Raw genomic sequence first — 13,194 nt, forward strand, 5'->3', positions numbered from 1 at the left:
AAATAAGAGTTTAAGAAACTCAATTTTCTAGTAAGATAAAATTTTTAAGCAAAATCTTATCAAAAACAAAGAATTTAAGATATAAATTTGTGTCTTGCAAAGCTAGTCACGTTTCCTTTTAGGATCCATTGCTGGAGTATCTTCTCCCATTCTCAGTAGTCGGACCTGTACTAGTCACTATAAAAAGATTGTTTTGTGAAGTGAAAAACAATAATCATGTTTTTTCTATATGTTTCGAACATTTCCTACATGGCCTCATTGTATTTTCTTTCATTTTGAAGTATTGATGGTCGTTTGCCATATTTATCTCTTTTTTCTTTAAATGAATTTTAATGTGTGTAATATATGTATTATTCTCGGCACATCTGGAATTTAAGAGAGTATCGATGCCAAATAAACCATATTAGACGGAACTTACGGGAAAAAATGACCAAAACCAAAAAATAATATTCAAGTTACTTGATTAAAACAAAAATTTGAGAAGTTATATATCTAAGTACCTAAACATCTTAACTTACATTATCAAAATTGCAATTTTCACTTTTATAATTGACATCAAATTAAATAGTTTTTCACTTTGGTACAAATAGAACATATCCCAGTGTTAAATCATCAAAAAATTATTACACAAAAATCAAAATCAGACACATAAAACATCTTTTACTAATTTACTCAAATTCAAATAGGATGAACCTCCATGATCGATGGCTTCGGCCAACTTCTCCTTCCACTCCAAAGCCCTTCTCTTCATCTTCACACCTCTCTCCCCATCCAACAATTCCCTAACAAGAAATCCCACATCCTCCCTCTTCACATCACCACAGATTTCCAATCCGACGCCCCATTCGTCGCACGCATACCGACAATTTATCTGCTGATCGGCGAAAAAAGGCCAGCATAGCATCGGAACCCCACTGCACAAGCTTTCAGTCATCGAGTTCCATCCGCAGTGCGTCAAGAATCCTCCAACCGCTCCATGGGCGAGCACCTTTTCTTGAGGGCACCAACTCGCTAGAAAACCTCTGTCTTTCGCTACCTCGGAGAATCCGAGTGGGAGGGCGGTGTTCTCTCCCGAAACTAAATCCGGCCTAACAATCCACAAGAAGCTCTTGTCGCTGTCCATAAGCCCCCATGCTAACTCGGTCACCTGCCGGGGAGTTAAGACTGCAATGCTGCCATAGTTCACGTAGATCACTGAGTTTTTAGGCTTCGAGTCGAGCCACTCGAGGCACTCGGGCTCTTCAGGCAAGAGGCTGGAGCACATCCGTTTCATGGTGTCGTCGTCTGGAACACCATCTATCAGGAGTTGCAGCGGGCCGATGGTGTAGATTGGTGGGCAGATTGAAGAAAGAGCATTCAGCACATTCTTTTCCAAAGCAAAAACAGTGTTTATGATTATGGCTGATGCCTTTGAAGATCGAGCAGTTTCTGTTATTACATAGTTTAACATTTCATCTTTCGGATCTGTTGTTAGAACGAAACTGGGGAAATCTTTGAGGCGTAAAGGGATCATTCCCGGAATCCAATTTATTGGAGTGTCCAAATATTCCTTCTCATCTGTAGAAAATTAAAGCATAATTGATTAATGGTAAAGTATTATTAAATATTTGTCCAAATTAGCATCATTTATATAACAATATAATAACACAAATTACACCGAATTAATGATATTTTTAAACAAGTAAAAATATCATAATCTAACTCGTTCATAATATCTTTACCACAAATTTCTAAAATTATAATACAAAATGGCTAAATTTTATTTTCCACTTTTATGTTATATATTTGTAGTTTTGATCATCTATGTATCAAAATTTGGTTATAATCCTATATTTTCATTTGGAGTTGATCTCATGTGAGACCGTCTCACGGATCTTAATATGTGAGACGGATCAACCATACCCATATTCACAATAAAAAGTAATACTCTTAGCATAAAAAGTAATACTTTTTCATGTATGACCCAAATAAGAGATCCGTCTCACAGATATGACCCGTGAGACCGTCTCACACAAGTTTTTGCCTTTCATTTGTTTGGTAATATTGGCTTTTTTAAATAGTAATGTTGATTTAACATTTCACACATCTGCATTAGGTTTAAAACAAGTCAACATCAATTAAGCGGTGTAAAGAAAACAAAAATAATAGACTAATATTGAAATCTGAAAACATAATACACCAAAATTTTTAAAAAAAATAATACAAATATACTTAACTAAAAATATTATTTTTCCCAATATTCCTAATTTAACTTGGGAAATTTTTTTTTTGTCATGTAATTTCATCACTTTGCGATTTTGGTTATCTATGTTATTAATTTCAGTTTTATTCCAGCGTATTCAGATTTTTTGTAATTTTAATTTCTTTCATCGAAAATACTGAAATGACATTATACACATCAACGCTGCATTAACATCACATTAACACCATAACGAAAAAATAACTAAAAACAACATAGATAAAGAAACTTAAAAAAACCAAAATCTTAAAACAAACATATTATTGTTCATCCATTAATTAATGTGAGGTGAGGTACATCAATTATTGACTCAGTTGTAATAAACAATCTTTATTTTAATATAATTTAACTTTTTATGGTCTTGTTATACTTTATCTGTATACCTATGCAAACATCATAAATAAAGTCCTTGATTATGCTTTAATACAAATGAATCGTAATTCGATGTTGAAACTCATTTGTAAACACTGCATATTCTAAATTCGTTCCTAGTCGATTCAGCCGCCTAAAACAGGGATAAAGGTTGCTTGAGCTCGAGACTAGCATATCTGATGTCGTGTACTGCGTTTCCTGGTAAGGGCATGGAGATGTCCAAACATGCAGATGGGTAGTCATATGATGATTATACCAAGTGGTTATGATTTCATCGAGAGGATAAGTCCGTGGTTATGATTGTACACCATTAGTCCTTACGACCCGGGACAACACTGAGGCTCTATATGCTAGGGTTGTGCTTTGACTCGTTTACCGGTTCCAGGAGAGTCATCAGGTGGCGAGGTTGGGTACAGTTGCTCCACATAGAAGAGCCAGTGCATTGTAGTCGGAGATTCACCGCTCACCTACGGGTGTGGATATCCTATGTGATCTGATGAAATTATAGTGCGTGGAATCTCTGGCCAGAGTATGAGATGTACGTTATAGAAGGAGTTCTCCAACCGTACATGCGATGCCACTATTTATAGTTATCACATTGTTATCGAATTATTATGCAACCCTCGATGAACCAATGGTTGCAGATTCAATCGGGATATATGAGATGAAGGGACCGTACTGTACGTTAATCATAATCGACTGGTTCTTGCAGGCACTATCAGTGATACCTAGGGGATCATGAGGCGATGCTACTAGACGCTCTTACCATGATCCGATGGGTGCAATCAGAAATGAGTTCTGACATTCTTGATCAAAGAGTTGATGAAAAGAATGAGGCTAACTAGGGTAAGTCCGAATAAAGGATTATGTCTTGAATTACAAAGAGTTGTGAACTCACGGCTAGCTGTATCCCTGAACCATTGAAGGTCACACAGGTACTGGAATATTTGTTCCCGTGGAGATAATAAATTCAAGGAGTTTGATTTATATTATGATATAGTAAATTCAAGGAGTTGAATTTATGATAATTAAATTTTGAAAAAATAAATTCAAGGAGTTGAATTTATAAGATAGTAAATTCAAGAAGTTGAATTTATGAAATTTGGAGATAATAAATTCAAGGAGTTGAATTTTTAAAATTTGAGGATTTATTTTATTAAACTCAAAAGTTGAGTTTATTAAATATTAAATTTTGGAGGTGATAAATTCAAGGAGTTGAATTTATAATTTAAATATTAAATTCAAATGTTGAATTTATATTCGATTTAATTTATTAAACTCAAAAGTTGAGTTTATTAAATATTAAATAAAATATAGTGAAAGTATGTTTAATGGGCTTGTAAGAGTACAAGTCCAACATATTAAATAATTAAAGTTATTAATGAACTTTGATTAATTAATTAAACTAGCTAGTTGGATTAGCCCAATTGATTAATCAAGCTCATTAATGTTAATTATGATAATTAGGTCATGGAATTTTTTTTCTAAAATTTTTTGACCAAAAATCAAAGTCTCCACTAATTTGGATTGAGAGATTTTGAGAATCACAATCATAATCCTCCAAATATTTAATTTACTTAATTAATTAAGTTAATGATAATTAGAAAGAAAAATAAGAAGAGGATGGTGATCTTATTTTACGTGGATGGTGATCTGAAAGATTTAAATGAAAATTCATTGGGTTTCGGCTCTTCCCAATTCCAAAAAGGCTGCTCTCGAAATTTCTTTCATCGGGCAAAGAAAAATCGGCTATTGAGTCGATTTTTTTTCGTGTTCTATCTCTACGCAAAATATCTTCCAATATTTCTAGTGCAATTTGGAAGAGGATCAAATAATCCAGTCGTGGACCTAATTAGAACAAAAGAAAGGAGTCTCTTGAAGAAAATTCGTAGAGATTCATCAAGAGTTAATCCGTTTATACCGGATTGGTTGGAGCCATGTGATTAATTCACAAAGATATAATTTTCTGACATTCTATGTATGTTTATGTTAAAATCATACGAGCGCCCAAAGCATAACACATCTTGAATGTCAAGATCTAAAATTTTTAAAACTTCCTTTGCGTTTGGGCGTATAGAAAACCAAGATCCAACAGTGTTATCAGAGCCATGCTTTCTGAATCGTATGATTTTAAATTATATTGAATAATTTGTTTCTAACCACACAAGAAAATTTTCAGAAAAATTAAAGCACCATAAAAATTTTATTTTTCCAGAAAACAAAAAAAAAATTCGGGGCTGCCCAGAACTGTTCCGGGAAGCGCACTGTGCGCGCTCTGCGCGCACAGTGTCGCGCGCGCTGTTCGGAGCGTCCGCATGCTGTGCGCGCCGCGCACAAGACCCCTGCTGCTGCCCGAAACGTTCGGGCAGCGGGGCAGGCAGCGCGGGCAGCTTCCCCGAGATCGTCTCGGGAAGTGTGCTAAATGGTGGGCTTGAATTGTTTGGGCCCAGGGTGCAATTTTTTGCTTTTTCAAATTTTTGGGCAAAATTGATATTTTTTAAAATTGGTTCAATTTTTATTTTGGAAAAGTAATATTTGGAAAATTAAAAATTTTCTTGTAAAATAAATAATTAGAATATGATTTTAATTATTTATGGTAAAATGATTTTTACAAGAAATCAATTATTATTGATTTAATTGGAAATTAAATAAAGGAGTTTATTTAATTTATTAAATTCTTTAATAATTGTGGTGGCTAGTGATAAAATTATTAGATATATGATTTATCAATTAATTAAATTATTTAATTAATTGATGTTAATATTTGATATTAAATGCATGAAGGACGATCGAGAGCCTTGACCAATATGTTAGGTGTATGTTAGGATATTTTTTACTGTTTTATTCGTTTTTAATATTTGATATTATTAACGTGGGCCTGGTTTATGGCCCGTTCCAACCCCATGAGATGTATCCCTTTTGTGCCATGACTATTAAAATGTAATTATTAGAAATAGTGGGAGATCAAGACTGGAAGATGGTGGGCCCGATGAACGAGATGAAGACTTGTAAAATATTGGAAGCTCTTGTAATAGTTGCATTTGCATCCCTGCATTCACCTAGGTTTTGGACCTGGATCCATGTTTGGCTCACATGGATCTAATAGTGTTGGCGATAGATCATCCTTACTTATTGTTGAATGTCATATTATGATATATGCGATATATAGTAGTATGCATGTATGTATATTATTATATAATATAGTTGCATGGATCCGGCAAACATACAAACTCGTGGCACGCGATTTTTAATTAAAATGATGAGACAACTTTTGAAATTAAAACCCCTCATTTTGAATAAGATTCAAAATTTATATCAAACCGAAAAAGTAAACGTTAAAAGAGTTTAATTTTTCCTTGCCTTCTATCAACCGTGGTTGCATGTTGATCGCTACCCGCTGACATTGTCTGGCTCATATTATTGGGGAGGCCTGTACGCCGGAAAGCTGTGACTTCCACTAGACATATGATGTGAATTGAGTGGAACTCCCATGACTTTGGCTCATATTATTGGGGGAACTCATGGAGACCGTCTACTACAATTCAATATTGATGGGTCGGTTTGACACGCGAAAATAAACGACGTCATATTATTGGGTCCTTATTAAACGTGAGGCAAAACACGCGGAGGTTGCATAGGGATGCAATTGGATTCTACCTTTTAGAAATTTTAATTGCTGATATTATTCGGGATTATAATTGACTAATTGGACTCTTCGTGACCACTAAGGAAATACGATTTCCCTTTTTCATCAGAGGGTGGTGGAAATGTCAAAATAGTGGGAGGGAGATTTATAAAATAAAATCCATATTTTATATCTTAAAATTATTTTAAAATAATCAGCAACCATTATTTTGTTTCCATATCAGTATATTTTTGATTTCGTCACGTAATACATTTTTGTTATTAACAAGCTAAGTGGATCTAATTTTCAAGACTGGTTGGGAAATATTGTTCTAAATTCTGAGAAAATGACATACACACTAATTTCAGTCCTGCTGAACTGACAAAGCATGCAAGATGGTAGGACCATAGTATGCAAGCTAAAGTGTAATGTGCTCGCTTTTATGTCAAATGAACTGTAGGCACAGTTTGAGGAAATGTTGAATGTTGCTGAAATTCGAATAAACATGCAAGAGTTGCATGGTACATTAAACTCGTACAGTGATGCACACCATTTAAAAGCTCATGACTACATGCATGCAAGATGAGGCTCTGGCCCATGAGCATGATGTACATATGATTGTGCTTATTGAAAATGTGGTGGGCCTGGAATATGTGATTCCTAACGAGTTAATTGATGACATCAATTTTTGTCTTTCTCTTCCTCATTTGACGGGGTTATGGTGAACTTCAATTTGAATAAGATAGATGATAGCCTTGAAGAGCTAGTCAATACGCTTATAACTTATGAGATCACCATAAAACAACAAATTATTGTTTTTCTTATGGGCATCTCGTCAGACGAAAATGGCCCACAATGTAACGGAAAGAAATGTTCTGCCCCACATAAGAAAAACAATCCTAATAAGAGGCAAACTCTGAAAGACACTTAAAAGGCCTACAAAGCCCGATAAGTTAGAACATATTTATTTCACTGCAAGAAGTCCGGACATAAGAAATTATATGTGCCAGAAATGTTCTGGAAATGATAAGTGAATGTCCAAGTAAACATGATTTCAACAACAAACAAAAGAAAGTTAGATGATCCAAATTCCACAAAAATATGGCACGCTAGACTATGTCACATTTCCCAAAAAAGGATGCACAAACTAGTGGGGAAAGGTATGTTTGACTTGTCAAACATAAATTCTCTACCTGCTTGTAAGTCTTGTCTAAAAAGAAAAATGACAAAGACTCCATTCAATGGAAACGTGGAACGTGCGCATGTTCTACTGGATTTGATCCACACAGACGTTTGTGGCCCGCTAAATGTTAGCACTAAATATGGGCGTTCCTACTTCATCACCTTTACTGATGACCATTCGAGGTATGGTTATGTTTATGAAACACAAATCTGAAGCATTTGAACGGTTCAAGGAATTCAGATCTGAAGTATAAAAACAGCTAGAAAGGAGTATTAAGATATTCGATCTGATCGAGGTTGAGAATACTTGAGTGCTGAATTTTTGGGTTATCTAAAAGAGAATGAGATTATCTCACAGTGGACTCCACCAGCAACACCACAATTGAATGGTGTTTCTGAACGTCGAAATCGAACCTTGATGGACATGGTTCGATCTTTGATGGGATTCATTGAATTGCATACATCGTTTTGGGGTTTTGCACTTAAAACTGTGGCAATGTTGTTGAATAATGTCCATATTAAAGTAGTGGATAAAACACCATATGAGATATGGATGGGAAAAACTCCCAAATATTCTTACGAGAGAATATGGGGATATCCTGCTTACGTGAAGCAGATAGCGGGAGACAAATTGGATAGTAGATCCACGTTTTGCTACTTTGTAGTATATCCAAAGAATTCTGTTGGATATCATTTGTATCATCCCAATGAAGCAAAAGTTTTTGGTTCAAGAAATGCCACCTTTTGGAAAGAGAATTTCTATTAGATATAAAAGACAAGCTCCTAGAAGGTCTGATAGGGTTATTAGACCACCTGCAAGATATACGCTTCTTCATGAACAAGTCCATGATGAGCATTGTGTTGGATGTGATCCAATGAATTTCAAAGAAGCAATATCTGATACTGATTCAACCAAATGACTTGAAGCCATGCAATCAGAAATGGACTCTATGTATTCAAACCAAGTCTAGACATTGGTGGATCAACCTGAGGGAATCGTTCTCATAGGGTGCAAATGGATCTACAAAAGAAAGCTTGGGGCGAATGGGAAAGTAGTGACCTTCAAAGCAAGGCTGCTTGCAAAAGATTATACTCAAAGGCAAGGAGTTGACTATGAGGAAACTTTTTCACCAGTTGTTATGTTTAAGTCCAGTAGAATACTACTAGCCATAGAGCATCATGGTACGACTATGAGATATGGCAAATGGATGTAAAGACTGCATTCCTCAATGGAGACATCAAAGAAGAAATTTATATGTCTCAACCTGAGGGATACACATCAGTAGGAAGTGAGCATAAGGTATGCAAACTTCAGAGATAAATATATGGTCTCAAGCAGGAGTCAAGGAGTTGAAACCTCAGATTTTATAGCACCATCAAAGATTTTGGTTTTGCTAAGAATCCTGAGGAACCATGCGTGTACAAGAAAGTTAGTGGGAGTGCAGTGACATTCCTGTTACTTTATGTTGATGATATCCTGCTCATTGGAAATGATGTAGGATTATTGCAATAAACTAAAGTATGGTTAGCAAGTAAATTCTCCATGAAAGACATGGGTGAAGCATCCTATGTATTGGGAATATAAATCTATAGAGATAGATCAAAAGGATGTTGAGGCTCACCCAAGCGATTTATATCGATACCATTCTAAATAGATTCTCCATGGAAAAGTCCAAGAGATGATATGTACCAATGTGTCATGGTATTACTCTATCTAATGCAATGTGCCCCAAGACTGATGGAAAGATAGAGATGATGACATGTATTCCATATGCGTCTGCCATTGGTAGTATCATGTATGGTATGATATCGACACGTCTTGATGTTGCTTACAATCTGAGTGTTATAAGCAGATATCAGGCGAACCCTGGTCCAATGAAATTGGAAGGCTGTGAAAGATATTCTTAAGTACTTGAGAAGGACTAAGAACTTGTTCATGGTCTATGGGAGTGGAGAATTGAAATCGAAAGGCTACACGGATTCTAGCTTCCAATGTGACGTAGATGATTCGAAAATCGACCTCTGGTTTTGTATTCATGCTATATGGTGCGGCTGTCTCTTGGAAAGTTTCCAAGCAAGACACCGTTGCGGATTCCACCACTGAAGCAGAATACATTGTTGCATTTGATGCAGCCAAAGAGGTAGTTTGGATGAGGAATCTTGTCCAAGAGTTGGGCGTTATTTCTAATGGAGTTGATCCAGTCCCGTTGTACTGGGACAACACTGGTGCCGTTGCGCAAGCAAAGGAACCAATGTCTCATCAGCGATCCAAACCTGTACTGAGGAAGTTCCACATCATACGGGAGATTGTGGGAAGAAGAGACATATCGGTCGAAAGAGTCCCCTCTGCAGATAATGTTGCTGATCCACTTGCATAGCCCTTGCCAGGACCATTGTTTGAGAAGCATCGCGAAGCAATGACATTAAAGTTATGGGTAGTTGGCTCTAGGGCAAGTGAGAGATTATTAGAGTAGATGCCCTGCAAGCCAACGGTTGGCTAGGTATTTTATTGACTCAGTTGTAATAAACGATATTTATTTTAATATAATTTAACTTTTTATGGTCTTGTTATACTTTATCTGTATACCCATGCAAACAGCATAGATAAAGTCCTTGATTATGTTTTAATACAAATTAATCGTAATTCGATGTTGAAACTCTTTTGTAAACACTGCATATTCTAAATTCGTTCCTAGTCGATTCAGCCGCCTAAAACAGGGATAAAGGTCGCTTGAGCTTGAGACTAGCATATGTGATGTTGTGTACTGCCTTTCTTGGTAAGGGCATGGAGATGTCCAAACATGCAGATGGGTAGTCATATGATTGTTATACCGAACAACCCTCCCTCGGACTTTCAAGTGGTTATCATTCATCGAGAGGATAAGTCTGTGGTTATGATTGTACACCATTAGTCCTTACGACCCGGGACAACACTGAGGCTCTATATGCTAGGGCTGTGCTTTGATTCGTTTACCGACTCCAGGAGAGTCATCAGGTGGCGAAGTTGGGTACAGTTGCTACACATAAATGAGCCAGTGCATTGTAGTCGGGGATTCACCGCTCACCTACGGGTGTGGATATCGTATGTGATCAAATGAAATTATAGTGCGTGGAATCTCTGGCCAGAGTATAAGATGTACGTTATAGAAGGAGTTCTCCAACCATACATGCGATGCCACTATTTTTAGTTATCACATTGTTATCGAATTATTATGCAACCTTCGATGAACCAATGGTTTCAGATTCGATCGGGATATATGAGATGAAGGGACCGTATTGTATGTTAATCATGATCGACTGGTTCTTGCACGAACTATCAGTGATACCTAGGAGATCATGAGACGATGCTACTAGACGCTCTTACCATGATCCGATGGGTGCAATCAGAAATGAGTTCTGACATTCTTGATCAAAGAGTTGATGAAAAGAATGGGGCTAACTAGGGTAAGTCCGAATAAAGGATTATGTCCTGAATCACAAAGAGTTGTGAACCCACGACTAGTTGTATCCCAGAACTATTGAGGGTCACACAAGCACTGGATTATTTGTTCTCGTTGAGATAGTAAATTCAAGAAGTTGGATTTATATTATGATATAGTAAATTCGAGGAGTTGAATTTATTATAATTAAATTTTGAGAAAATAAATTCAAGGAGTTGAATTTATAAGATAGTAAATTCAAGAAGTTGAATTTATGAAATTTGGAGAGAATAAATTCAAGGAGTTGAATTTATACAATTTAAGGATTTAATTTATTAAACTCAAAAAGTTGAGTTTATTAAATATTAAATTTTGGAGGTGATATATTCAAGGAGTTTAATTTATAATTTAAATATTAAATTCAAATGTTGAATTTATAATCGATTTAATTTATTAAACTCAAAAGTTGAGTTTATTAAATATTAAATTAAATATAGAGTATAAGTATGTTTAATGAGCTTGTAGATGTACAAGTCCAACATATTAAATAATTGAAGTTATTAATGGACTTTGATTAATTAATTAAACTAGTTGGACTAGCCCAATTAATTAATGAAGCTCATTAATGTTAATTATGATAATTAAGTCATGGAATTTTTTTTCTAAAATTTTTTGACCTAAAATCAAAATCTCCACTAATTTGGATTGAGAGATTTTGTGAATCACAATCATAATCCTCCAAATATTTAGTTTACTTAATTAATTAAGTTAATAATTAGAAAGAAAATCATATTCTTATTTTACGTGGATGGTGATCCGAAGATTTAAATGAAAATTCATTGGGTTTCGGCTTTTCCCAATTCCAAAAAGGCTGCTCCCGAAATTTCTTTCATCGGGCAAAGAAAAATCGGCTATTCGGTCGATTTTTTTTTCGTGTTCTATCTTTACGCAAAATATCTTCCAATATTTCTAGTGCAATTTGAAAGATGATCAAACAATCTAGTCGTGTACCTAATTAGAGGAAAAAAAAGAGTCTCTTGAAGAAAGTTCGTAGGGATTCATCAAGAGCTAATATGTTTATACCAGATTACTTGGAACCATATGATTAATTCATAAATGTATAATTTTCTGACCTCCTATAAATATTTATGTTAAAATCATACGAGTGCCTAGAACATAACACATCTTAAATGTCAAGATCTAAAATTTTTAAAACTTCTGTTATGTTTGAACGTATAGAAAACCAAGATGCAACACCAAGAACTCCTTTTAACTGTTCCATCGGTGGAGCAACTCCGGAACGTTACAGGACAAAATGAATCAATTATTTCATAATTTATCTTTAAAACATGAATTAAACAAAAATTCCCATTACCTTTGAGTGGTACAAGGCCTTTATCCACAAGATGGACAACGTGTTTATAACACAAGAAGCTACAAGCGCTCGCAGTCCGCAGAATCACACCGGGAACACCGATCTCCGCCGCCGCGTCCAGAGCAAAAGACATGATCGCATCAGCAATCACACAGCTCACCGGCGGCTCACGGTGGTTCAATTTCTTGATAAGTTCACTAACGGGAGCCAAGCAGTTCTTTCGAGTTGAAAAACAGAGAGAAGGAAGGTTTCGAGCCTCTGCGCGGCCATCAGCCGGAGAAAGACCATCTGGGATAGTCTCAAAGCGGAAGTCCAGCAGTCCCCCCACGGCGGCAGGGCCTTGAGATCGGAGGAGGCGGGTGTAGTTGTATTCTGTGTGGACAAAGGTTATGTGGAAGCCTTTGTTGTGGAGAAGTATGGCGAACTTGAGCATGGGGTTGATGTGGCCTTGCGCTGGAAAGGGAATGCACAGAGCATGTTGTTTTTTGGTTGTTTCACTGGATTCCATTGGTATGTGCTGCTGTCCCTGTGATTCTTATTTATGTTCAAACTTAGCTAGCTAGTTTTTGTCTTTATCTCTGACATTAAACAAAACAATATGTATTCTTTTCAAAAAAAAAAAAAAAACAATATGTATTTGTTTACAAGTTCTTGTATGTGCTGCTGTCCCTGTGATTCTTATTTATGTTCAAACTTTGTAGGTAGTTTTTGTCTTTATTTGTGGCATTAAATAAAACAATATATATTTGTATATAAATTATTGTTAAAAGCTAAAACTGACTCTTCTTATTAAAAATAAAAATTTACGATAAAATAAAATCTCATATTCATAAAATATATTAAAATATACATTTTGTAAAATTTTCTCTACTCAATTGTATATATTCTTCACAAATTGAGAGACCAATTTATAAAAGCCCTTTGAAAATAATCCAAAAATAATTACATCATTACATACATTATCTGTAACGACCCGAAAATC

General features: G+C 35.5%; 1 protein-coding gene across 1 annotated transcript; it reads right to left on the reverse strand.

The window, feature by feature from the left end:
- Nucleotides 1-543: 543 nt before the first annotated feature.
- On the reverse strand, nucleotides 544-12,805 carry LOC140829348 (7-deoxyloganetin glucosyltransferase-like). The gene is made up of 2 exons (XM_073192468.1): nucleotides 12,213-12,805; nucleotides 544-1,557 (listed from the first exon to the last, which is right to left on the reverse strand). Exons 1-2 carry the CDS (start codon nucleotides 12,718-12,720, stop codon nucleotides 641-643), a joined length of 1,425 nt encoding a protein of 474 aa, XP_073048569.1. The 5' UTR covers nucleotides 12,721-12,805; the 3' UTR covers nucleotides 544-640.
- Nucleotides 12,806-13,194: the final 389 nt, after the last annotated feature.

Source organism: Primulina eburnea, chromosome 1, assembly GCF_022965805.1.
Source record: "Primulina eburnea isolate SZY01 chromosome 1, ASM2296580v1, whole genome shotgun sequence".
NCBI classification, from domain to species: Eukaryota; Viridiplantae; Streptophyta; class Magnoliopsida; order Lamiales; family Gesneriaceae; genus Primulina; species Primulina eburnea.